Source organism: Chlorocebus sabaeus, chromosome 9, assembly GCF_047675955.1.
Source record: "Chlorocebus sabaeus isolate Y175 chromosome 9, mChlSab1.0.hap1, whole genome shotgun sequence".
Lineage (NCBI taxonomy): Eukaryota > Metazoa > Chordata > Mammalia > Primates > Cercopithecidae > Chlorocebus > Chlorocebus sabaeus.
In genome coordinates, this window is record NC_132912.1 from 95027139 (window position 1) to 95054991 (window position 27853).

General features: G+C 42.5%; 2 protein-coding genes across 2 annotated transcripts in view; one reads left to right on the top strand and one right to left on the bottom strand.

The window, feature by feature from the left end:
- The window catches only part of CPEB3 (cytoplasmic polyadenylation element binding protein 3), a 246909-nt gene extending 238389 nt beyond the window's left edge, over nucleotides 1–8520 (bottom strand). Inside the window, exon 1 of the mRNA XM_007963551.3 lies at nucleotides 8412–8520. The gene's annotated coding sequence lies outside the window, so the exon portion shown is untranslated. The remainder of the gene's footprint in view (nucleotides 1–8411) is intronic.
- A 132-nt stretch (nucleotides 8521–8652) lies between these two features.
- The window catches only part of MARCHF5 (membrane associated ring-CH-type finger 5), a 58627-nt gene continuing 39426 nt past the window's right edge, over nucleotides 8653–27853 (top strand). Inside the window, exon 1 of the mRNA XM_007963544.3 lies at nucleotides 8653–9016. Coding sequence (XP_007961735.1) covers nucleotides 8982–9016 — 35 coding nt within the window. The 5' untranslated portion in view covers nucleotides 8653–8981. The remainder of the gene's footprint in view (nucleotides 9017–27853) is intronic.

Below are 27853 nucleotides of genomic sequence, written 5' to 3' on the forward strand. Positions count from 1 at the left end.
GGAATTCGAGGCCAGTTTGAGCAACATGGCGAAACTCTGCCTTTACAAAAAATACAAAAAATTATCTGGGTATGGCGGTGTGTGCCTGTAATCCTAGCTACCCAGGAGGCTGAGGTGGGAGGATCACCTGAGCCCGGTGGGCAAGGCCACAGTGAGCCATGATTTCACCACTGCACTCCAGCCTGGGCGACAGTGAAATTGTCTCAAAAAAACAAACAAACAAACAAAAATCCCCTATATCACTCTCACCTTTACTGAAGAACTCTGAAGAACTGTCAGTAATAATTATTAAGAGCCCTTAACCACATGTCTGGTCTTATACCGAACAATTTAAATGAATTTTCTCATTTACTCCTCCCAGGAATTCAAAAAGGGAGGTTCTATAACTCTCCCCGCTTCCGCTGGAGATGAGGAATCTGACTAAAAGAGATTCTGTAACCTGCCCAAATCAAATCGCCAAGCTTCTGAGTATCAATGTTAAGACTCAAACCTACGTTATCTTTCAGAGATTCTCTAACATTAATAATCACTTAGAGAACTTGTTAAAAAGACAGCTAATTAGGCACCACTGCAGGGCATACAGATCAAAATTTCCAGGGCAGTTTTCTGACTCATAGCAGGTTTAGGAACCACTACAAGTTAACTTCCCAGTTCTAAAGAATGGGGTCTGTTTCTTTTTTCTTTTTTTTTTTTTGAGACAAGGTCTCACTCTCTGGCCCAGGCTGGTGTGCAGTGGCACGATCTCGGCTCACTGCAACCTCCGCCTCCCTGGTTCAAGCAATTCTCCTGCCTCAGCCTCCCGAGTAGCTGGGATTACAGATGCTCGCCACCACACCTAGCTATTTTTTTGTATTTTTAGTAGAGACGGGGTTTCACCATGTTGGCCAGGTTGGTTGCAAACTCCTGACCTCAGGTGATCCACCTGCCTCAGCCTCCCAAACTGCTGGGATTACAGGTGTGAGCCACTGTGCCTGGCTCAGAATGGGGTCTCTTTTTTTTTTTTTTTTTTTTTCCTGAGACAAGAGTCTCACTCTGTCGCCAGGCTGGAGTGCAGTGGTGCAATCTCGGCTCACTGCAACCTCCGCCTCCCAAGTTCAAGCAATTCTCCTGCCTTAGCCTCTTGAGTAGCTGGGACTACAGGCGCCCACCACCACACCCAGCTAATTTTTGTATTTTTAGTAGAGATGGAGTTTCACCATTTTGGCCAGGATGGTCTCCATCTCTTGACCTCGTGATCAGACCAACTCAGCCTCCCAAAATGCTGGGACTACACACATAAGCCGTCACGCCAGGCCAGAATGGGATCTATTTCCTATGCCTAAACCCTCCCACAAGCAGCTTCCTCCTCTCCTAGGATAGGGCAAAATTCCTTAAACTGGCATACAAAGCTCTGTGCTTCATAGCCAGTCACTCGGTGATATTTTTGGTTTTCTTTTGCCTCAAGATCTCCTTTTTGTTTCAGTTCTTCTATTCATCATTTCCTTCACAAGGCATTTGCACACGCTGTTCTTTGGCCTGGAATGTTCTTCCCTCTTCCCTTTATCTAGTTAATGCCTGTTTTTCTTGGGGTCTCAGTATAACAGACACTTCCTCAGAGAAACTTTCCATGACCTCCTGGTCTAAGTCAAATCCTAGTTATAATCACTCATAACACTATGTACCACATTTGCAATTTGATACATTTATTTATGTGATAATCCCTCTCATGATAAACTATAAACCCCACAAACAAGGTAAAAACTGTGCTTGTTTTTGCTCATCATTGTATCTTTAGTCCCTAGCTTAGTGCCTGCCACATACAATCAGTATTTGTTAAATGAATTAATAGATTCAAGGTTTTTTAACTATTCTTCCAATTTAACCAGTTGTCTTCATCCATTTTATGCTACTATAACAGAATACCTGAGAATAGGTAATTTATAAAGAAAAGACATTTACTTGGTTCACAGATCTGGAGGCTGGGAAGTCCAAGATCAAGGGGCAGAAACTGGTGAGAGCCTTCCTGCTGCACCATAATGCGGCAGAAGGAATCACATGGTGAAAGTGCGACACAGAGAGCAAGAGAAGACCAAACTCACTTTTACAACAAACCTGCTCTCAAGATAATGAACTCTTTCCCTTGATAACTATATTAATCCATTCATGAGGGCAGAGCCCTCACAACCTCATCACCTCTTAAAAATCCCATCTCTCAAGACTACTGCATTAGAGTTTAAGTTTCTTTCTTTTTCTTTTCTTTTCTTTTTTTTTTTTTGAGACACAGTCTCACTTGGTTGCCCAGGTTGGAGTGTAGTGGCGCAATCCTAGCTCACTGCAACCTCCAACTCCCGGGTTCAAGTGATTCTCCTGCCTCAGCCTCCCGAGTAGATGGGATTATGGACACACACCACCATGCCTGGCTAATGTTTGTATTTTTAGTAGAGATGGGGTTTCACCATGTTGGCCAGGCTGGTCTCCAATTCCTGACCTCAAGTGATCCGCCTGCCTCGGCCTCCCAAAGTGCTGGGATTACAGGCGTGAGCCGCCGTGCTCAGCCAAAATTTAAGTTTCTAGCATATGAACATTGAGGGACACATTCAAACCACAGCAGCAGCCCTTTGTATTTTCCACTTACATAACAGAGATATAGTTCAAGTTATAAAGGATGACTTCTTCCTTTACATCCTTTCATCCTCACCTAGACCCAAGATCCTTCTTTACCTCTTCACTCACATAATTACTCCTCTTGTTACAAAGTAGAGCCTAAATGGGTTTTACAAAGCTCTCTTTAACGCACCAGTCCACAACAGTCTCCAGTGGAACTTCTACATCACTCTAAATTTCTATGCCGTTTATCTGACATTTCCTCAAATGCTATCATGCCACGTTATCATTATACAGTATTTCATTATTACATCCTGTTTTATTTGCTTTTTTCTTTTTTTTGAGAAGCAGTCTTGCTCTGTCCCCAGGCTGGAGTGCTCTGTCCCAGGCTGGTGTGCAGTGGTGCGATCTCAGCTCATTGCAAGCTCTGCCTCACAGATTCATGCCATTCTCCAGCCTCAGCCTCCCAAGTAGCTGGGACTACAGGTGTCTGCCACCAAGTCCAGCTAATTTTTTGTATTTTTAGTAGAGACAGGGTTTCACCACGTTAGCCAGGATGGTTTCGATCTTCTGACCTCGTGATCTGCCCACCTCAGCCTCCCAAAGTGCTGGGATTAAAAGCATGAGCCACCATGCCCAGCCTGCATTTATTTTTCTAAATGCAAACATATTTAGGTATGTAGATTGTATGCCTCTGAAGGGTAGCTATAGGCCAGGCACAGTGACTCATGCCTGTAATCCCAGCACTTTGGGAGGCCAAGGCAAGTGGATCACTTGAGGTCAGGAGTTCGAGACCAGCCTGGCCAACATGGAGAAACCTCATCTCTACTAAAAATACAAAAATTAGCTGGGCGTGGTAATGCACGCCTGTGATCCCACCTATTCGGGTGGCTGTGGCATGAGAATCACTTGAACCTGGGTGTGGGAAGTTGCAGTGAGCTGAGATGACACCACTGCACTCCAGCCTGGGCAGCAGAGCAAGACTCTACATATATAAAAAAAAAAGTAGGTATAGTTGTGTAGTTTAATTTGCTACTAGCATACCTATGCATATATTTTCTGGAAACACCTGCTGAAGGAATTAATGAAAAAAAAAAAAACTTTCTGTAACTTGGAATGAGGACTCAGCCTGCAGCTTATCACCAAATTTGGCAATTGACAGCTCTCCTTAGAGGGCACCTAAAAATATTATACCATTACTATAAGGAATACTTCAGGACCCATTTTGGTAGACAGTTCAAAACAAGTGTGATGGAAGAACATTAGAGTGATATATTATTTTAAATTTTCTGACATATTTACAGCAGTTCATAGTTATCTCTAAATCCATTACAGAATTATTAAAATAGTGGTGTGTGCCTATAATCCCAACTGTTTAGAACTTTACATTGTCAAGTTTTGTTCTTGTCCTATGAACTCGGGAGAATCTTTAAATATTTTCTGTAGGTTAATTTCTATTTCAAAATATATCTCTGAGGAAAAAGATGTTTTTGGCTATAGTCATGCTGGTTACTCTCTCGACTGAATATCATTTATCATAGACTTTTTTTTTTTTTTTTTTTTTGAGACGGAGTCTCACTCTGTTGCCAGGCTGGAGTGCAGTGGCATGATCTTGGCTCACTGCAACCTCGGCCTCCTGGGTTCAAGCGATTCTCCTACCTCAGCCTCCTGAGTAGCTGGGACTACAGGTATGCGCCACTATCATAGATTTTCAACCCTATGTATAAATGCAGGAGTGCATGGGGAGGGGGGAGGGGGGAGAGATTGCATTGGGAGTTATACCTGATGTAAATGACGAGTTGATGGGTGCAGCACACCAACATGGCACAAGTATACATATGTAGCAAACCTGCACGTTGTGCACATGTACCCTACAACTTGAAGTTTAATAATAATAAATAAATTAAAAAAAAAAAATGCAGGAGTGCATTTCAATGTGGTTTTGGTCAGACTAAGGTCTAAATAACTGAGACATTTTTTCCTTCAAAATCATAGAATATATTGTAATTCCAATTATTCTAAGTCTTACTGGAAAATCTAAGAGCCACAAAAAACAAAGTTGACAAACAATATTGAAATTCAGACAATATGTGTCACCCATTTCAAATGTTAGGATTTATTTCCTGAGTTTTATGAATCACTATTTTTGCCCATACTACTAAGAAGCAAAGTTTGATAATAAAGAATTATCAGTTATCTGTTTCTTTTTAGATACCTTATGAACATTTTATGTGGAGCTAATTACTCTTTTAAAAGCTTTATTGAGATGTAATTTACGTAACATTAAAATTCACCCATTTTAAGTGTACAATGGGTTTTTTGAGTATATTTACAGAGCTTTGCCACTATTACCATAATCAATTTTATCTTATTTGTGATATAATTCACAAAATTATATAACCAGAACCACTATCTAATTCTAGAACATTTTCATCCCTCTAATAAGGAAACTCATACTCATTAGCAGTCAGTCCCCATTTCTCCCCAACCGCTTCAGCCCTATGCAATCACTAACCTACTTTCCGTCTCTATGGAGTTGCCTGTTCTTGACATTTCATGCAAATAGAATCATACAATACGTGGTCTTTGTGACCGGCTCCTCTCACGTGGCATAATGTTTTCAAGGTTCTTTCATGTTATAGCATGTATCATAACTTTATTCCTTGTTTTCTCCTAATAATATTCTATTGTATGATATACCACATGTGGTTTATCCATTCATCAATTGGTGGATATTTGGGTTTCCACTTCTTGGCTATCAAGAATAATGCTGTAGGCCAGGGGCTGTGGCTCACGCCTGTAATCCTAGCACTTTGGGAGGCCGAGGTGGGAGGATTCTTTGCGCTCATGAGTTCGAGACCAGCCTGGGCAACATGGCAAAACACCATTTCTACAAAAAAAAAATTTTTTTACGCCAGACATGGTGGCACGCCCCTGTAGTCCTAGCTACTTGGGGGGCTTAAGCAGGGGGATTGCTTGAACCCAAGGTTGAGGATGTAGTGAGCTGGCACCACTGCACTCCAGCCTGGATGACAAAGTGAGACCCTGTCAAAAAAAAAAAGAAAAAAAAAAAAAAAAAACAGAATAATGCTGCTATAAACATTCACAAACAAGATTTTGTGTAGATATATGTTTTCATTTCTCCTAAAAATACCTAGAAGTGGAATTACTGGGTCACATGCTAATCACTCTTTAGACCAGTAACAGGATATTTTTTTTTACTTCAAAAGGTTTTTGACACAGCCAGGAAGCTGACTTTTCATAAAAATGCAAACATAAAATCCATTTGTTGGTATAATAAGGTCAATTTGCACACGTCTTTGCTATCAACAAAATGTATCATATTTTCCAATTTCAGTTGAAATGGATTTTCTAACATTGGGTAAGATCTTAGAGTCTCGGAGTTTGTACTTGTGTACTTATCCATATGCTGGGATAAAATTATGTTTTTAAGCAGAAAGTATGTATTCAACTCCTATGGCTGACAACTGCTTAAGAAATAAGTACACGATAAGGTTAGACTGACACAGCACAAGGAGCAAAAAATAATAATTTAAAATGTTAATACACTGGGCTGGGCATGGTGGCTCACATCTGTGATCCCAGCCCAATGGGAGGCCGAGGCAGGCAGATCACTTGAGATCAGGAGTTCAATATCAGCCTGGTCAACATGGTAAAATCCCGTCTCTGCCACAAATACAAAAGTTAGCCAGGCACGGTGGTACAAGCCTGTATTCCCAGCTACTCCAGAGGCTGGGGCACGAGAATCACTTGAACCCGAAGGCGGAGATTGCAGTGAGCCAAGATGGTGCCACTGCACTCCAGCCTGAGCAACACAGCGAGACTCCGTCTCAAAAAAATAAAACAGGCTGGGCGCGGTGGCTCACGCCTGTAATCCCAGCACTTTGGGAGGCCGAGACGGGTTGATCACCTGAAGTCAGGAGTTCGAGACCAGCCTGGACATATATAGTGAAACCCTGTCTCTACTAAAAAATACAAAAATTAGCTAGGTGTGGTGGCACACACCTGTAGTCCCAGCTACTTGGGAAGCTGAGGCAGAAGGATCCCTTGAACCCAGGAGGCGGAGCTTGCAGTGAGCCGAGATTGCGCCACTGCACTCCAGCCTGGGCGACAGAGCGAGACTCCGTCTCAAAAAAAAAAAAAAAAAAAAAAAATTAAAAAAATAAAACAGGCTGGGCGCGGTGGCTCACGCCTGTAATCCCAGCACTTTGGGAGGCCGAGACGGGTTGATCACCTGAAGTCAGGAGTTCGAGACCAGCCTGGACATATATAGTGAAACCCTGTCTCTACTAAAAAATACAAAAATTAGCTACGTGTGGTGGCACACACCTGTAGTCCCAGCTACTTGGGAAGCTGAGGCAGAAGGATCCCTTGAACCCAGGAGGCGGAGCTTGCAGTGAGCCAAGATAGTACCACTGCTCTCCAGCCTGGGCAACAGAGCAAGACTCTCAAAATAAATTAATTAAATAAAATATTAGACACTGGCCACATGCGGTGACTCACGCCTGTAATCCCAACACTTTGGGAGACTGATGCGGGTGGATCGCTTGAGCCCAGGCGTTCCAAGACCAGCCTGGGCAACAGGGCAACAAGGCGAAACCGCATCTCTACAAAAACATATATATATTATACATCATATAATATCATATGTATATATTACATAATATATTATATGTTATATTATATATTACATTATATATTATGTAATATATATAATACAAATATATATAAAATATTAGACATCCCGATTATACTACTCATTTTCTTTCCCTAGGAGGCGTGTGTGTGTGTGTGTGTGTGTGTGCGTGTATGTGTGTGTGTGTGGTGGGGGGGTGCTGTTTCTCAAAAGCATATTTCAAAAATTGGAGGCCAAGTAAACTGGTCACATTTTTGAGGGTTTGTTTTTTCCCAGCAATGAACGCTCTAGTTCAAATATACTTCGTAAATTTTGAACAGATAATGAAAAGTTGATTGTAAAACTCTACATTTAAAAAGAGCTTTAAAAACACATTTTCATTTTTTAAAAAATCAAACATCTTGCAGCAGAAATTAGACATAATCAAGGGAAAACTACCAGCGTCCTACCAATCACAACCCTAGAGAAAATGCCACAGGTCGTCCAAAAAACGCATTCGTTTGAGCCAACAGCTCTTTCCTCCCGCCAAAGCTATCCCTCGAACGTCAGAAGCTGACCCAAGGAGTGATTGATGATTTCTCCTTTTTGATTCCCCCTCACCACTCCCAATCCACCTGCTTTAAGGTGTCAACGCGACTACAAACGGTTAACAGTGACCAGCAGCAGAGAGAGAAACAAACATCCCTGACAACCCACAGCTGAGTAAGCAAGAGCTGTTTATTCACCGACGTGTTCCATTTGGAGACTGTCGGCGAGCCCTGGAAAGCCCAAGCACATTAAGGTTCCTGGAGAGGGAGAGAATCATCTTTCCTTCCCCCCACTCCCCAGCCCCAAACACACACTGAGAGACTCGGGTGGAAGCCGTCTGGTCCAGGCAGTCCCGACTTGCCCGCCCCCTCAAGAAAAACCTCACGCACCAAAGCAGCCGACCCCTTGCGGGGGTGGTGTAATTCCCCCAAAATGGGCTCTGCCGCAGGAGAGGCTGGCTGCAGCGCCGGGGGCTTCGGAAGGAGTTACTGCCACCCCCACTGCCGCCACTGCCCGCCCTGACGCCACGGCCGGGGCTGGGGACCCTGATGAGAAATGGCCCTTCAGCCCCCTCCCCTCACCTGGCTCGGTCCCACCTGAGGGCAAGAGTGGAGGCAAAAAGAAACAGGCAGGCAGGGCTGACCTTGTTGCTACTGACAGTGGAGCGGCGCATCCTGCTGCTTCCTGGAAAGCGGCCCGAAAGACATTTTTTGCCCCTGAAGGAAGGAAACGGGAGGGCGCCGACCGGACGGCGGCGGGCGCGGAGGCGTTGGTCCGGGCAGGCTGTGCAGCCTCTAAGCAGGGACGGTCCGAGGACTACATCTCCCAGGCTGCTTTGGGCCGCCCTGCGTCGTAACCCCGGCGCGCACGGAGGCGGTGACTCTTACCTCACAAAGGTAGCTCCTCCGCCGGCAGCAACTCGGCGCCCGCGGTCCATGGACCGGAACCTCGGGCCGACGGACAGGAACCCGGGCCGCGATCGCCGCCTCCCCGCCTCAGGCTCCTCCTCCTCGTTCTCCGCCGCCTCCACCGGACGCCCGCAGGCTCCGCACCGCCGCCGCCCGGCTAGCGCAGCTGCCCCGGGAAGCTGGGTGACTTGTTCGTGGCTGCCGCCGGACTGCGGCCTACTCCGCCGTCTCTCAGTGCTATTGTCCCTGGGCCTGGCCTTGAGCGGGTCCACTGGGGAGGGCCGAGTGCGCCGGCTCCGCGGAAGATGCCGGACCAAGCCTTACAGCAGATGCTGGACAGGTACGGGCAGCTGTTGGGGGGGACCGGGAGCCGCCGACCCTCGTTCTGGCCCTGCCCGCGCCCGCCCTCGAGGCTCTTGGTGAGCAGAACTCGGCGTGCCGGGAGGAGTTCCACGGCCAGGGGGCCGTGAGAGGGGCAGAAAGTTTGGAGTCTAGACTTGGGGGAGGACAGAACGAGCGGCCTGGGTCGTAGACTTTGGGTGAAACTTAGCTAAGGAGTGGCGTCTGGTTTCTTTGGAACCCCGTTTTGACGTGAGAGGGACTCATGTTAATCCACAAAATTAGTTTTCCTTACCCTCCTCCCCTCCCCCTTCCTCCCTCCCCAACTTGTAAAGTGTCAGCGATGTCACTGGCAAGAAGAACCGGGTTATCTTTCAGGGGAATGACCCTCTTACAATTTTAAGTCTGTCTGAGAACCAATGATAAACATTCTTTTAGAAAGCTTGATAGGCTGATTTCGTTTTCTCCCCTTTCGCTGAGCCCGCACCCCCCCACACACACCCCCACCCCCGCCCCATCCCGTCCCCACCTCCGAACTGTAAGGTCAGAGTATCCGCAAGGGAGCTTTAACGGTCAGACCAAAGTAGAGGTTATGGAAAACAGCCAAATGAGTCCAATGCTGAACCCTTAGTGTACTTGGCGATCGTTGGGTTCATTGAAAACGTTTCAGCTCGTACAGGAGTCCAGTTGCCCATTCTTGGGGGGCCCCAGTCTGTAAAACTCTTTGTGAAGTCGGGTGCACCGCCCTCTGCTGTTCTGAAATTCTAGTCCGTGGGTTCTACCATGAGTTTTGGGAGACTCTAGATCCACATTTCCCCCCAGCCGAGTCTTACTTTCTGGCATAGCAAGTTGTACAAGCTAATTCATGATGTTTGTGGTTGCTTACAATTCTCAGCAGACATCACTTGCCACCCATTTCAGCAGGTGGTACCAACTCTTTGTACTCAGTAAAATTCCAACTGTAAGGTGTTAAATGAAGGCCCTCCCTTGAGTTTATACCCAGTTAAATACTGTTTGGGTCTGCCACACCCAGAACACAAGTGATTCAAGTGTACACATCCTTCCAGAGTGACAGACATTTTCTTGGAGCTTAGAATTTTGAGCCATCTCAGTTGATAGAAATTATGTCACTAATTTTTTTCAGTTGAGGTAACTGGTGATTCATCCAGACCTTGTTTCAGGTCAACATTCTGACAATTGTATTGACTACCCTTTTATATGTGTGTGGTTTATAAGCTCTTGGAAGGCAGAAACTTACTCACTATTTATCTTGAATCCCAGAACAGAGCCTGGTACTCAGTAGGTAATCAGTAAGTATTTGCTGTATGAACTGACGCACAAAGTTATTTGTCAGTTTCCCCAGTTGTCTAGGGGCCTGATAATTTACCAGGTTTTCCTTTCATTGTAAATTGGCAAATTAAAATATGCCCAGAGGAGACCACCTGCCACTGCCAGTTCTGTTCTGTTGAGACCCTGTTTTGATGCAGGATATTTTGTAATTAATTTTTTCCTCTGAGGGCCTCCTTTCATTTTTACATAGTGACTTTTTTTCTTCTTTTTTTGAGACAAGGTCTCTGTTGCCCAGACTGGAATGCAGTGGTAGTGGCAGTGGCAGTGGTCTGATCTCAGCTCGCTGCAACCCCTGCCTCCCGGGCTCAGGTGATCCTCCTACCTCAGCCTCCCTAGTAGCTGGGACCACAGCACATACCACCATACCCAGCTAATTTTTTGTATTTTTATAGAGCCAGAGTTTTGCCATGTTGCCCCTGCTGGTGTCAAACTCCTGGGCTCAAGTGATCCAAGTGATCCTCCCGCCTAGCCTCCCAAAGTGCTGTGTCGTCAAGCGTGAGCTATTGCACCCAGCCTAGAAAAGTTCTTATGTCCAAAAGCTGACCTGGCTTTTCATATGCTCTTTGGAGATTTCCATAAAAGTAAGAAGCCAAAGAATGAGGCTGGGCACAGTGGCTTACCCCTGCAATCCCAGCACTTTGGGAAGCCAAGGCGGGCAGATTACTTGAGGTCAGGCGTTCGAGACCAGCCTAGCCAACATGGTGAAAACCCTGTCTCTACGGGAAAAAAAAAAAAAAAAAAATTAGGCAGGCATAGTGGCATGGGCCTGTAGTTCCAACAGGAGGCTGAGGCATGAGAATTACTTGAACCTGGGAGACGGAGGTTGCAGTGAGCCGAGATTGCACCATTGCACTCCAGCCTGGGTGACAGAGCAAAACTCCATCTCAAAAAAAAAAAAGCTAGTGAGGCATTTAAACCTTCTCAACAGAAATGTGAAGATTCTGGCTGCCATTTACTGAAATAGGTGACTATGACACTGGCTTACTTTCATCTTTGTACTCTTTTGACATATCTTAAAGTAGATTTTTAACATGACTTTCAAAGACCTTTATTGTCTAGATTAGTAGTTGGCAACCTGTTTCCATGTTAGAATTACCTGGGGAACATTTCAAAATATGCATGGATGCTGGATCCTGTCTAAGACCAGTAAGATCAAAAATTTCTGTAGGGTAGAGCCTGGGCATCTATATTTTAAAACTTTTTAAATGTTTCAGATATGGCTGAAACCTACTGCCCTAAGTCCTAAGGCAGTGATATCTTTCAAGATAAGAGATAATAAGGTATAGTGAGTAAAGCTTGTGCTCAGAGATAGAAAGTATGAAATTCAAATTTTGCCACTTACTAGCCATGTGACTTTGAATTTAGATTCTGACACTATGTATATGATCATTTATAAAATGGGAACCCTACTTCACAGGGCTACAACAAATGAAAACATACATCTCTATAAAACAACAAAACACTCTGTGTTAGCCCAATAGAAGGCACTTAAGACTAATGTAAACCAGGTTGGCCGTTTTTCCCCCATCTACTTTATGTTTAAAGTTTTCTTCATCTGGGCTGGCCCTACTGCAAGTTGAACACAAAGATACTCAACATGGTTCACTTGAGGAATACCAACAGGGCCAAAAGACTAAAATATGTCAGCCTATTAGGACCCAGAATTCTTTTCATGAATTTGACTTCTCCTCAACCTGGTTTTTGGTGGCAATTTTTGAGGGACAGAATTTAGCTCAGATAACTGTTCGTTTGTTTGTTTCTTGAATGCAGGTTTTATCTTTGTGAAGACTAGGGAAATGTGTGTTACATATTGTTCTGTTGCTTTTAGGTTAAGTTATGTATTTTATTTAGGGCAGGCACAGTGGCTCATGCCTGTAATCCCAGCACTTCGGGAGGCCGAGATGAGAGGATTGCTTGAGCCCAGGAGTTGGAGACCAGCATGGGCAACATGGCGAGACTCAGTCTCTACAAAAAATTTAAAAATTAGGCCAGGCGTGGTGGCACGTGCCTCTGATTCCAAATATTCAGGAAGCTGAGGTGGAAGGATTCCTTGGGGGTTGTGGCTGCAGTGAGCTGTGTTTGTGCCGCTGGGTACTCCAGCCCAGGTAACAGAGCAAGACTCTGTCTTTAAAAAAAAAAAAAAAAAAGTTGTGTTATTTTACAATGAATCAATTATTAAACATTTACACTTTTTGAATTTGAATTTATTTAACAAATACTGAGTGTCTTCATATGCCCAGTACCATTGTAGGCCCTTGGTATATAGTGGTGAATTTAACATAACAAAAATGCCCTTATGGAGGGAGCTTCAATTCCAGTGGTGTTTGTGTTGTCTAAACCGTCAAAGTGAAGACTATTTTAATTGTAACATGAATGGTATATTCAGTTTATACCACTTAATCTTTCAGGGTTTTTAAACTAGAGGTAACTTTTTTTTTTTTTTTTTTTTTTTTTTTGAGGCAAGGTCTCACTCTGTCACCTAGGCTAGAATGCAGTGGCGCAATTTCGGCTTACTGCAACCTCTGTCTCCCAGATTCAGGCATTTCTTCTGCCTCAGCCTCCCGAGTAACTGGGACTGCAGGCGTGCACCACCACACCCAGCTAATTTTTGTATTTTTAGTAGAGATGGGGTGTTGCCATGTTGGCCAGGCTGGTCTCGAACTCCTGACCTCAAGCAGTCCACCTACCTCACCTCCCAAAGTGCTGCCAAAGTGCTGGGATTAAAGGCGTGAGCCACCGCGCTTAGCCAACTAGTGGCAACTTCTTTTTTTTTTCTTTTTTGAGATGGAGTCTCTGTCGCAGTCTCAGCTCACTGCAAACTCTGCCTCCTGGGTTCACGCCATTCTCCTGCCTCAGCCTCCCGAGTACCTGGGACTACAGGCCCCTGTCACCACGCCCAGCTAATTTTTTTCTGTTTTTAGTAGAAACGGGGTTTCACGGTGTTAGCCAGGATAGTCTCAATCTCCTGACCTCATGATCCGCCCACCTAGGCCTCCCAAAGTGCTGGGATTACAGGCGTGAGCCACCGCGCCTGGCACGTGGCAACTTCTAAATAGCTGAAGTTGAATTCCCTTGTCCTTTGCAAATAACTCACTTTAGTTTAGCTATTATTTGTTTATACTGCAGTATTTGTAGGTGAAAAGAGTATATATATATGGATTTTTTTTTTTTTTTTTTTTTGACACAGAGTTTCGCTCTTGTTGCCCAGGCTGCTAGAGTGCAATGGCGTGATCTTGGTTCACCGCAACCTCCGCCTCCCGGGTTCGAGTGATTCTCCTCCCTCAGCCTCCCGAGTAGCCAGGATTACAGGCATGTGCCACCATGCCCGGCTAATTTTGTATTTTTAGTAGAGATGGGGTTTCTTTATGTTGGTCAGGCTGGTCTCAAACTCCTGACCTCAGGTGATCCCCCACCTTGGCCTCCCAAAGTGCTGGGATTACAGGGGTGAGCCACCACGCTTGGCCATATGGATATATGTTCTTTTGATTGCCTTTCATTTTTATAAACTATAAGTGTTTTATATAAATTTATTATTTGAACCTTTTAAGTTGTTGTGGGTAAACAAGAATGGTGGAAAGGGGGGTGATTTTTCTAGTGTTATGAATGTTTCAGTGTCACAAATATCATTTCCCTGAAATGATAACCATTCATAAGCCCAAACCCTTTGTATCAGGCCTTTTGAACCTTAGTTAGCTCTTCTGTCTTTCATTGCTTCAATTCTTTAATAAGAAGTTGTTATATATTACTTTTTCTTTCACCACCGACATTCTCATTTTTCTCTAAAACTTCTCAAAGTTAGTGAATTTACAGAGAACAATGCAAAGAATATTATAACAAACTGCAGGAATGGACCTCTGATTTGAAGCCTGGACCTACTGAGAAATGCTTTTGGAAACTACTTCTGCTTCCCCCGTCTTAAAATAAAGACATATTAATTTGTTGAGGTTGTTTTGCATCACTTACTTGCATCTAGTGAGTAGGCAAGGAGTGTAGCCAGAATGTCCCCAGAATGGTCAGATGGGAGAAAGAGCAGAGAGAGTGGTCTGTTCCTCCAGCCCCCTCCCACAATGGTAAAGTGAATTACAATTCTGCCTCTGTGAGTGTGTTATCTACAGATGTATACCCCTTTGAAGACCAAGGAAGCTATACTCTGGTAGGAGCAATGCTGTATAAACAATTTCTCTTTGTCAGTTGACCTCTTTTTCTCAGTCACATCACCATGTTGACAATTACAGACCAATGCCCAGAATTAAAAACCATCATCAATTATGTTTATTTCCAGATATGTGTAAAAAATGGAAACATCATAGATAAAATTAAATCCCCTTTGACCACTGTCCCCCATGCCATATCTTCTCATCCCCACTCCACTATCATAAAATGGGTTTACATTCTTCCATCCTTCTTGGTTTAATGCTTTTATATAGAAAAGTGTATTAATAGACAACTTTTTTTTTTTTTTTTTGAATCAGGGTCTTACTTCATTGCTAAGGCTGGAGTGGAGTGTCACAATCACAGCTCACTACAGCCTCAACCTCCCAGGCTCAAGTGATCCTCCCACCTCAGCTTCCAGAGTAGCTGGGACTACTCGTGTGTACCAACCACACCTGGCTGATTTTTTGTATTTTTTTTGTGGAGACAGGGTTTCACCATGTTGCCAAGGCTGGACTCAAACTCCTGGGCTCAAGTGATCCTCTCGCCTCAGCCTCTCAAAGTGCAGGGGACTACAGGTGTGTTCCACCACACCCAGCTTTCAACTTTTTTTTTTCTTTTTTTGAGACAGAGTCTCACTCTGTCACCCAGGCTGGAGTACAGTGGTGTGGTCTCAGCTCACTGCTGCAACCTCCACCTCTCGAGTTCAAGTGATTCTCCCACGTCAGCCTCCCAAGTAGTTGGGACTACAAGCACATGCCACCACACCCAGCTAATTTTTTGTATTTTTAGTAGAGACAGGGTTTCACTATGTTGCCCAAGCTGGTCTTGAACTCTTGACCTCATGATCCACCCACCTTGGCCTCCCAAAGTGCTGGGATTTCAGGCATGAGCCACCACACCTGGCATTTTTTCTTTTTTAATCTAGTCTCATTTATGACATTTAGGTTCTTATTTTCTCTTTATTATTTCCTCCTGATAATTTGACTTTCATTCCCATTTCTTGTCATTAGGTCTACTGAAAATATACTGAAGGGCTGGGGGCAGTGGCTCACACCTGTAATCCCAGCACTTTGGAAGGCCGAGGCAGGCCTATCACTTGAGGTCAGGAGTTCAAGACCAGCCTGGCCAACATGGCAAAACCCCATCTCTACAAAAACTACAAACATTAGTAGGGCTTAGTGGCACACGCCTGTAATCTCAGCTACTCGGGAGGCTGAGGCACGAGAATCACTTGAACCTGGGAGGCAAAGGTTGCAGTGAGCTGAGATGGTGCCACTGCACTCCAGCCTGAGCAACAGAGCAAGACTCTCTCTCTCTCTCTTTATACACACACACATACACACACACACACACACACACACACACACAAGATCACCAATAATTTCTTAATAAATATAATGACATTTTCTTAAAGACTTTTTGTCCTTAAGTATCACTTTACCTTTTTCTTCCTTCAGTTTCTATGTATGGTTCAATTCTCAGCATTTACTATTTTGAAAAAGTATACTTACTCACTCTCTTTCCTGTTTATTCAAATGACTCCCAGATCTGTGTCTTTATTCCTGACCTCTTTTCCTCATTTCCTTTAGCACCTAATTTCTACCTGCCCAGTGGACATTTCCATTAATGTGTATACAGTATTGCCAATCAGTCTAAAACTAAGCTACTTATCTTGACTTCTCAATTTTTGGTCTTTGATATTACCAGTCTTGTCCACCAGCTATAAAACATAAATTTTGTTTGTTTGTTTGTTTGTTTGTTTTTGAGACAGGGTCTGGCTCTGTCACCCAGGTTGGAGTGCAGTGGCCGATCTCGGCTCACTACAACCTCCATCCCCCACCCCCCACCCCCGGCTCAAAATACCCTCCCACCTCAGCCTCCTGACTAGCTGGAACTACATGCCAAGCTAATTTTTGTATTTTTAGTAGAGATGGGCTTTAGCCATGTTGCCCAGGCTGGTCTCAAACTCCTGAGCTCAAGTGACCCTCCTCCCTCAGCCTCCCAAAGTACTGGGATTGCAGGCATGAGCCTGGCCAAAACATAAAGTTTTTTATTTTCTTTGTTTTTTTTTTAAAGAGGCAGGGTCTTGCACTCCCAGGCTCAAGCTTCCCAAGTAGCTAGGAGCACAGTGCAAGCCAGCATGCCCAGCTAATTTTTTTTTAACTTTTTGTTTGGTGGGGAGGGGAATAGAGACGGGTCTTACTGTGTTGTCCAGGCTGGTCTCAGACTCCTGTTCTCCACCAATCCTACCTTGGCCTCCTAAAGTGTTGGCACTACAGGCCTGAGCTACCTTGCCCGGCCTTTTAAAATTTTTTTGCTTTCTTCTTTCCTTCGAGATCTACTTGTTTATCACATATTTTTTATTTTCCTTTTTCTAGCTTCAATTTTTCACTTGGTCCAGTTTGGCCTACAGAGTGGCACTAGAATTAGCCAAGGCACAATTAAAATCATGCAATTTCTGTACTTAAAAATTTGCCAGTCTCTGTGCCATCTAAAAGGATAAAACGTAAACTTTCAACAGGGTAATGTGCTTTGATCTGTTACTATAATCCAGCCCCAACCTACCTTAACCATCCTCTCCTGCACTCCCCTTCATTGACCCCTGAACATATCCTGCTCTATCATTTCTCTTTTTTTGCTTTAGGTGCCTTCGTCCCTCCTAAGACCTGGCGAAGTCTTACCCATATTGAATTCAGCTGAAATACCACAGTGAAGCCTTGCACAGCTCCCCCACACAGAGTTAATAACTCTTTCCTTTGTTTCAATAGAACCTTTATGCATTTTTTATACTATATCACATTATACTTTAATTTTTTTAATATACTTGTCCCGTGTCTCAGAGCTTCACACACACACACACACACAAACCCTTACCACCACCACACATATTCATCTGGAAGTTCATTGAGAACAAAAACTGCCTGTATTCCCTATCCTATTTTCCCACAAGGGCCTTAGGACATAGGAGACCCCTTTTGTATCACGGTGTCTTTCTTTTCATTCTTTGTGACATATCAGTGCTTAGAATAATCGTTCAGAAGCACCATTTTTTAAAATTGCCTCATTTGCTCAAAACTTGTATTTTCTTACTGCTTATTGAGATTAAGTTCAGGGCTGGGCACTTTGGGAGGCTGAGGCAGGAGGATCACCTGATCTCAGGAGTCAGAGACCCGCCTGAGCAAAATACTAAGACCCCATCTCTACAAAAAAATTTAAAAATTAACAAGTGCAGTGGTGCATTCCTGTATTCCCAGCTACTCAGGAGGCTGAAGCGGGAGGATCATTTGAGCCTGGGAGATTGAGGCTGCAGTGAGCCATGATCACACCACTGCACTCCAGCCTGGGTATAACAGAGCAAGACCTTGTCTCAAAAAGAAAAAAAAAAAAAAGATCTGGCCAGGCTCAGTGGCTCACGCCTGTAATCCCAGCACTTTGGGAGGCCAAGAGGAGCAGATTGCTTGAGCCCAAGAGTTTGAGACCAGCGTGGGGCAACATGGAGAAACCCTGTGTCTACTTAAAAGAAAGAGGCCGGGCACGGTGGCTCACGCCTGTAATCCCAGCACTTTGGGAGGCCGAGGCGGGCGGATCACGAGGTCGGGAGATCAAGACCATCCTGGCTAACACGGTGAAACCCCGTCTCTACTAAAAAAAAATACAAAAAATTAGCCGGGCGAGGTGGCGGGCGCCTGTAGTCCCAGCTACTCGGAGGCTGAGGCAAGAGAATGGCTTGAACCCGGGAGGCGGAGCTTGCAGTGAGCCGAGATCGCGCCACTGCACTCCAGCCTGGGCAACAAAGCGAGACTCCGTCTCAAAAAAAATAAAATAAAATAAAATAAAAGAAAAGAAAGAAAGAGAGAGGAGAGAGAGGGAGGGAGGGAGAGAGGGAGGGAGGGAGGGAAAGCAAGCAAGCAAAAATAGCTGGGTGTGGTGGTCCACACCTGTAATCCCAGCTACTGAGGAGGCTGGGAGGATCACCTGAGCCCAGGTTGTAGAGGTTACAGTAAGCTGAGATTGCACCATGCCACTGCACTCCAGCCTGGGCCACGGAGCAAGACCCTGTCTCAAAAAAGAAAAAAAAAGAGATCATATTCTTTAGCCCATCCTTCAGGACTTCAGGACACTCACCGTTATTCACAGACCATTTATTATGCTCCTTATTATGTTTAAGATAAGGAGTACATGGCTGGCACCAACTGCCTTTTTAAAGCCTTTTTCTCTTTATGAGTAAGTGTGTAAGTACCTAAGTCTTTTGCCCAAGCCAAATGGGCTTGGACACTTTCTTCCAAACATAAGATGGTTTTTGTTTTTGGGTTTTGTTTGGCATCTTTTCTTTCAAAGCTCTACCCATTCTTCAAGACCTAGTTAGGTTCTGCCTTGTTCATAAGGCTCTTCTGACCATGTCTGCAGAAATATTTTTCTTTTCTTCTCTAAACTCATGTAGCAATTCATCTTCAGTGCCTCCTAATTCTTATTTTATTTTATTTTATTTTATTTTATTTTATTTTATTTTGAGGCAGAGCCTTCACTCTGTTGCCCAGCCTGGAGTAGAGTAGTGCAACCTTGGCTCACTGCAGCCTCCACCTCCCAGGTTCAAGCAATTCTCATGCTTCAGCCTCCCAAGTAGCTGGAATTACAGGCATGTGCCATCATGCTCAGCTAATTTTTTGTATTTTTGGTAGAGACAGGGTTTCACTGTTTTGGCCAGGCTGGTCTTGAACTCCTGGCCTCAAGCAGTCCTCTCTGCTCAGTCTCCCAAAGTGCTGGGATTACAGGCATGAGCCACAACGCCTGACCTGCCTCCTAGTTCTTTACGTGCCATAGTTCGCAAAGATGACAATATTTATATGGCCTGTTGGAGTAAACTGAAAGGGATTTCCGTCTCTGGAGGAAGCGCCTTATGACTGCTTTAAAGTACCTTAGTAAAATGAAACACATACTTTTTTGTACTGCTGTAATTTTCTAAGAAATGGGAAATGTAAGTTTTTCTCTGAATACACTATACATAGGGCAGCATGGTGCAGTGAAAAAAGCTGATTTGGAGTCATGGCCCAGGTTGTATCCATACCTCTGCTTACTGTGTGGTCTTGGCCAGATCACTTAACCTTGCTGGGCTTTTGGTTCTTGTTTAAGATGGGATTAATTGTGCTTTCAGAGTTTATGAACATCAAAGACAAAAGGCATGGCATGAATATATTATACTCAATAAATGATTGCTCAGTATTCGTGGGGAATTGGTTCTGGGACCTCCCAAGGATGCCAAACTGTGGATGCTCAAGTCCCTGATATAAAATGGTGTAGTATTTGCATATAACCTATGCACATCCTCCTGTACACTTTACGTTCTCTCTAGATTATGTATAATACCTAATACAGACCGGGTGCAGTGGCTCACACCTGTAATCCCAACACTTTGGGAGCCTGAGGCAGGCGGATCATCTGAGGTCAGGAGTTTGAGACCAGCCTGGCCAACATGGTGAAATCCTGTCTCTACTAAAAATACAAAAAAATTAGCTGGGCATGGTGGCACATACCTGCAATCCCAGCTACTTGGGAGACTGAGGCAGGAGGATCGCTTGAACCCGAGAGGCAGAGATTGCAGTGAGCTGAGACCACGCCATTGCACTCCAGCCTGGGTGACGAGCAAGAGTCCGTCTCAAAATAAAAATAAAAATACCTAATACAGTGTAAATGCTATGCAAATAGTTGTTATACTGTATTGTTTATGAAATAATAACAAGGAAAAGTCCATACATGTTCAGTACAGACTCTTTTTTTGCAAATGTAATTGACCTGAGGTTAGTTGAATGAACAGATGCAGAACCCTCAGTTGGAGGGCTGACTGTATTTCTTCTCACCTTTGTTTTTGGTAATGTGTCATGATTGTAGTTATATGTCTTTGATAGATCCAGGTACTTTAACTTCCATTCCACTAGGGTGAATGGACATATTAGTCTCCTTGATAGCGTGCTTTCTGTTTCAGAATTCTTGGGTGTGACACTTAATCCTGAGACAAAATAAGTAGCATGTAAGTTTTTTTGTTTTGTTTTTTTTGGTTTTTGTTTTTTTTTTTTGAGATGGAATTTCACTCTTGTTACCCAGGCTGGAGTGCAATGGCACAATCTCAGCTCACTGCAGCCTCTGCCTCCCGAGTTCAAGCGATTTTCCTGCCTCAGCCTCGTGAGTAGCTGGGATTACAGGCATGCACCACCACACCCGGCTAATTTTGTATTTTTAGTAGAGACGGGATTTCTCCATGTTGGTCAGGCTGGTGTCGAACTCCCGACCTCAGGTGATCTGCCCACCTCGGCCTCCTGAAGTGCTGGGATTACAGTCGTGAGCCATGGTGCCCAGCCTAACATGTAGTTTTTTGTTTTTTTTCATTGTCGAATAGAGTCCTCCTTACATTAACCAGAGTATGAATCTCCAAACTTGTTCTGAATTAAGAAGTGCTTGTTCTCTTTCCTTAGAACGGTCATGTAAATACACTATTATGGCACCATATATACTACAACAGCAGCAATTTAAGGCTTATTCCATGCTTGCTTTCTATATTCTCAAACTCTTCTATTCTGCTACACTCCAATTTTCATCACAGTGGTTTCTCAGGCAGGAGTCTGATTTCCCAGAACTTCCTAAGAATCCAAAATAAACACCTGCAATTTGAGCCTGCAAAGAAAGGCTTTACTACCAGCTGTTTTTTAAGATACTGTACCTATCTTGCTTAATTTAGTGCCAGTGAGAAACTATCTTTTTGATAAATGAAGCCCCCCTCACTGTTTTCTACATACTTTGAAAATAACCTGTTTGATCAGATAGGCTGTAAATTAGTCACAAATGAACCCTATGAAGTGAGATTGTCTTTGTTATTCATCCTTTCTCAACTGGTTTGTAATAACTAGCTTCATCTTAAAATCTTTCTGCTCCAACCACATTGGTCCATGAACATATGTTCATTTCCATCTCTAAGCTTGCTTACTCTGTTTTTCTTACTTCAAACACCTTTTCTTTCCACTCTAACTTGAACTCTCGTCTGTAGTTCTTTCCTTTTGAAACCTCAGCTGTTTCATCCTGTTTCTTGGTCTCTCATCACATTTCTGTATTAAGGTGTCTAACAACTTTTCTTGGCACTTAATGCTTGGTATGGCAGGATTTTTTTTGTGATCCTTGTATGCATATTTGTTCATTAACTAGGCTGGAAGTTCCTTACATGTAGTTCCTTGTGGCATCAAATAATGAATGTACTTATTAGGTACTCAAGTGGATTTAGGAGGAGATCTTGAATGTTAGATGTAGGGCAATTTTGTCACGTATATTCCTTAAACTCTTTATAAATTTTACTGTTTACACTTTATTAGTTTACTATATAACTGGCAAAAACCATCATAATTTTAAAGTCACATGGAATTATATTACCAATACCAGTAAGACTATACATCTGTTTTTAGAAATAAGTAATAGTCCTTAGATTTGTCTAGTTTAGTTCTCTTTTGTTGTCTTCATATAATGACAGTGATTTGTTCTTTGATCCCTGAACCAATCATGATACTTACCAGATCCCCTTTTACTTTGTAAATGAATATGCCCCAACTTGGTGAATGGGATGGTGTAGGAGTACATATATGTACGTCAGCAAGTAGGTGGCTAAAGCTACCAGAAGGATAATAAGGGTGAAAGAAATGAATTGAAAGGGTTTAAATGAATCTTAAGTAGTGATGTGGCCTGTTGAAAAATTGGGGAATGACTAGGAATCCAGAACATTTTCCACTAAATGCCAGGGTGCCAAGCAGAATTGCTTTATGTGCTAATGGTAAGAAAACTGCATCCATAAATTTTAGGAATTTGAATGGAAAGCTGACACCATCACTGTCATCGTTGTCAATGTTGTTATTGCTAGTGGTCATATGGAGGTAATATACATGCCAGGCAATTTTTAAGCAGTTTCTTAATCACACGTTTAATCTTTTACAATAGGGGACCTTAACATAAAACATTTTTTATGCTAAAACTCCTTTATTGGTCTGGTTAAGCCTATGGGTTTCTTCTCAGAATGTTTTTGAAAGAATAAAACAAAATATATAGGATTAGAAATGAAACCAATTATATTGAAATATAGCTATCAAAATACTAAAGGCCTGATATGGTAATATGAACGTTAACATATTAAAATACAAGATTTATCAGTTGGCCTGATAACTAATTTCAAATTACAATGAGCTAAATGTTATTTCAGGATCTGTACAGCTGTAAAGTAATATGAAAATTTCTGGTTGCTATACTCATTTCTAATTGCTATGCTGCTAATATTACTGTGGTTTGCTTGCACTCATTATTGAAGAAAAGCTACATTTTAGAGCTTAGCAAAAATAAACATGGGATGGTTTTTCTCCCTTCATCCAGATTTACCTATCCCCACCCCCTAAGTTTTTCATAGACCCCAGATTAAGAACCCCTGCTTCGCAGCAACTCTTTGAAAGAGATTCTTTCATTAAACCTATGTAGTTAGCAGGGGTTTGAACCCAGACAATCTGGCTCCAAAGTCCAGGTTCTTTAACCAGCTAGAATATCCTGAATTTGCATTATCTTTTTCCCCAAATTAATTTAACCTTGTTTCCTTAGGAAAAAATACCTTAAGCATTTTACTTACTGTTTAAAATTAACAACCAAATAATTTGAAAATGTTTACAGTGAGCATAAAATGGAATTTGATTTCTATGTTAGGGTGAGTTAAGAATAATTACGGGGCCAGGCACGGTGGCTCACGCCAGTAATCCCAACACTTTGGGAGGCCAAGGTGGACGGATCACAAGGTCAGGAGATCGAGACCATCCTGGCTAACACAGTGAAACCCCATCTCTACTGAAAATACAAAAAATTAGCCAGACATGGTGGCATGTGCCTGTTGTCCCAGCTACTCAGGAGACTGAGGCAAAAGAATTGCTTGAACATGGGATGCAGAGGTTGCAGTGAGCTGAGATCGCACCACTGCTCTCCAGCCTGGGCAACAGAGCGAGACTCCGTCTCCAAAAAAAAAAAAAAAAAAAATTTTACAAAGGATAAATCAGAAAAAAGGAAGAATGGCCAGAGCAGAAGTTTTTCAAACTTTTGGGATCATGATCACCTGATGGGCTTATTGAAACAAAGTGCTGGGTACCCCCAGAGTTTCTGATTCTGTAGGTCTGGAGCAAGGCCTAAAGATGTGCATTTCTAATGCTTCCGCAGGTGATGTTTATGCATCACACTGAGGACTGAGTTCTGAGAGAGTCAGAGGGTTGGAGAAAACAAAAGGAAAAATAGATGTAAGGAGAAACTCTTAGTTTGGTCAGAAATTACAACTTCCTTTTTCCTTGGGTATGGACTTTGAGTGTTTTGGTTTTGGCTAATAATTAATTGGCTATTTTCCATTTCAAAAGACAAAACCAAAAACTAGTCCCATCTACTCAGGAGGCTGGGATGGGAGGATCACTGGAGCCCAGGAGGTCCAGGCTGCAGTGACCCATGATTGTGCCACTGCTCTCTCACCTGAGCAACAGAGTGAGACCCTGTCTCAAAAATAATAAAAACTCTTTAGAGTTTACATTCTATGATTGTACTGAGGCCATCTCTTAGTACCCAACACAGTATCAAGATCATTTTGGTTGCACCATGATGCAATGCAAATTGGTTAAGCCAAAAACCCAAAAATCTACTGATTTATGTGAGTTAACAATACAAGAATATATTTAGCTTTAAGCACAGCACAGCTGGATCCATGTCTCAGTGCCGTCAGTTTCCACCTTCACTTCCTCTGGATTCTTAAGGCTCCGCTTAGTTGGTGGCTCTTCTGGCAGCAATAGCCTCATATTCTCTGCCTCTAAGCCCAGAAGAAGAGAGAAAGTCTGTATACCACTTTTCCCAGCAAAAGTTCTGAAGTTCACTAAGACCAGCTTTATGGACCCAGCCTCCCAATGATGTAGTCTGGAAGATGGGCTACAGTGGCCAATCTAAGTGTTTCTGGGGTTGGTTATGGTATTAACTGCCTAAACCACATGCATGGCTAATATTGGAGGGAAGAGTGATTTTCTGTAGAAAGCATGGATACTATTTACTCCTAGAAGGTAGAAGGACTTGTGTTGTATGTACATTAAACATCAGATTTCTGCTGTTCCCTCCATTCCAAGATCTTGAGAAATTGTAAATGCATCATTTTCAAATAGCTGTTCTCCATCTGAAAAGGAAGGGGGTGGAGAATTGGGGAATAAATAGTTGAAAAAGATTAATTACATGGAGTGGGAGGGGTAGGGTATGGAGAAGCAAAAAGGGAAAGCATAATTATAAGACCTTCACAGGTGATGTTCCTGGTCAGTCTATCAGAGGTTTAAAAAAAGGGGAGTGAGCAGGCACAGTGGCTCATGACTGTAATCTCAGCACTTTGGGAGGCCGAGGCGGGTGAGCTGAGATGGCACCACTGCACTCCAGCCTGGGTGACAGAGCAAGACTTTGGGCTGCCGGTTGTCCATTTTTATGGTTATTTCTTGATGATATGCTAAACAAAGAGCGGAATATTTATGCTTCCCCTTTCTTTTTTTCTTTTTTTTTTTTTTTGAGACGGAGTCTCCCTGTTGCCCAGGCTGTCATGCAATGGCCCAATCTCAGCTCACTGCAAGCTCCACCTCCCGGGTTCATGCCATTCTTCTGCCTCAGCCTCCCGAGTAGCTGGGACTACAGGTGCCCACCACCACACTCGGCTAAGTTTTTTGTATTTTTAGTAGAGACGGGGTTTCACTGTGTTAGCCAGGATGGTCTCAATCTCCTGACCTCATGATCTGCCCGCCTCAGCCTCCCAAAGTGCTGGCATTACAGGTGTGAGCCACTGTGCCCACCCTGTGCTTCCCCTTTCTAAATCATGTAGGGTAACTTCCTGATGTTGCCGTGGCATTTGTAAACTGTCATGGTGCTGGTGGGAGTGTAGTAGTGAGGACGACCAGGGGTCACTCGTGAGCATCTTGGTTATGGTAGGTTTTAGCTGGCTTTACTGCAACCTGTTTTATCAGCAATATCTTTGTGACCTGTATTTTGTGCTGACCTCATATCTCATCTTGTGACTTAGAATGCCTTAACCATCTGGGAATGCAGCCCAGTAGGTTTCAACCTCATTTTACCCAGCTCCTATTCAGTCAAGATAGAGTTGCTCTGGTTCACGTGCCTCTAATATTGCTATTTCAACTGAAAGCCTAACTCCTGATAAGTTCCCACTCTAAATCATCATTCAACTATCTTATTTACTATAGTTGTGAAATTAATTAGAAAAAAATCTGAAAGTGCATGCTTTAAATGTCAGTTCTAAAAAGTAAATCCATACAAGTATTTAGGACTGAAATATACTGATACCTGCAACTTTGAAATGCAGCAAAAAATAAGAATGATGAATGGATGTGTGAGAAAGCAAATATAGCAAAATGATAAGAATTATAGAATCTAAATGTTGAGTATGTGGGTACTCACTGAACAGTGTTCAACTTTTTTTGGAAAGTTTGAAATTTTTCATAATAAAATGTTGGGGAAAAGTAAACCTTATCTAGAATTTATGAGGAATATAATAGCTACGCAAGTATTCTCATTAGATCGAAATAAGAAATTTGACATCATTTTTGTAAGTCAAAAACACATGAATGTAGACTATTTCAGTTGTTTCAACCCAGTCCTAACATTGTATTTTATTTTTCTGATGACTAAAATTGGATTAATTTAAAATTTGATTCACCTTAATACTGATTAATTATGCTGATGTTGCCATACTTAGCTACGTATGTGTTAAAATAAAGTATGACAAAAAAGTCTCTAAATATTCTGCCAATATTTTGTTGCATAACACATTCCATTTCCTAGATGTATACAAATATGTTCACAGAATTACCTCAGTTGTAGGGAAAAATATATACTAACAACATCTCAACCAGTCTGTGTGCCAGTATACTTAAACCAATTGAAATTTTAATGCAAAAATCATATAGGTTAGAACCCAGTCCTACTATGGGTAGTCTTGGTGGTTGCACCACAGTATTAATATACTTACTGCCACTGAATTATACACCTAAAAACTTGCTACAGTGGTAGATTTTATGCTATGTATATTTGACGATGATAAAAAAATTTTTAAAAAGAACAAAGTATTTTTGGACAACCATAAGACACTGTGAAGGCCCAGACAGCTTAGCTAAAGTGGGTCAAAAGGGTCAGAATGCTAAACAAATGCTACCTACGTTCTAATTTTCCTTAGATCCTATGAAACCTGACTGAATTTGAAAGCTGAATATAACAACAGTTTTGGATATTATTGCCATGGATTCAGTTCAACTTTTTTCCTGTTCTAATTGAAAAATTTTAATCAGAGCACAGAATTGAAATTCGTGTTGTTCCACAGAGTGGAGAACCTCACCCATCTATAATACCTAACTATATAGTCTTTCCCACTGAGAATAGTTAAGCTAGTTGTTCTGACAGAAGCCACTTACCCAATTAAGTGAAAAGTGCAGAGTAGGTAACATGCTTTAATTAGCAGTTGTTTCCACTTGTACAAATTTTAATGGAGGGGAGGAGAGAAGGGTCTCATTGAATTGAACTGTATTTGCCCTGATGGAAATCGACATCAAAACTTGTGTTAATTGGGAGAAAAACTGAGGAATTGCAACCTAATTCCACAAGAAAAAAATTACACTTCATGAAGTACCCTTAAAAGCAAAGTGGGAAAATGTTTTAAAATTACTGATCTCAATAGAATTTTATTTTTATTAATATAAGCACCCCAGACTTGATACTTCTAGATTTCAGATTTCAAACATACACACCCAAATTTATCATATTGCTATCCTAAAAAAAAAAAAAAAAAAAATTATCTTGATATATTTATCTCCTTTGTGCTTTCTTGAGAAAACAATATTACATAATAATACCGTTTTCTCTGTTATGTTTATACTTTACCAGAAAGAGAAATAAGGTTTTTTTCCTCAGCTGAAAAATGGAATGAGACTATATGTAAAATCACTCGTGTAATACTTTGTTTTTCCAAGTTCAAGGTATTGGTGATGTTGAATTGGGGAGAACACTGAATTTAATATATTACTGTGCTTACTATTCCTCAAAGAATTATTAGGTCTTATAAAACAAAAGCAGCTTGAGGTTTGTCTCCTTGCACTCGAGTTCATTAGAGAAGGTGAAGAATTACTGAAAAGATAGAGGAGATTACATAAAAATAAAGTTCAGAAAACATAAGATTCTGTAGAGGAAGACAAGGAAAAACAGAAAAAGTAGAAACTGCTCCTAGTGGGAATGTATTGGTGGTTTTGTCTCCTTAGTC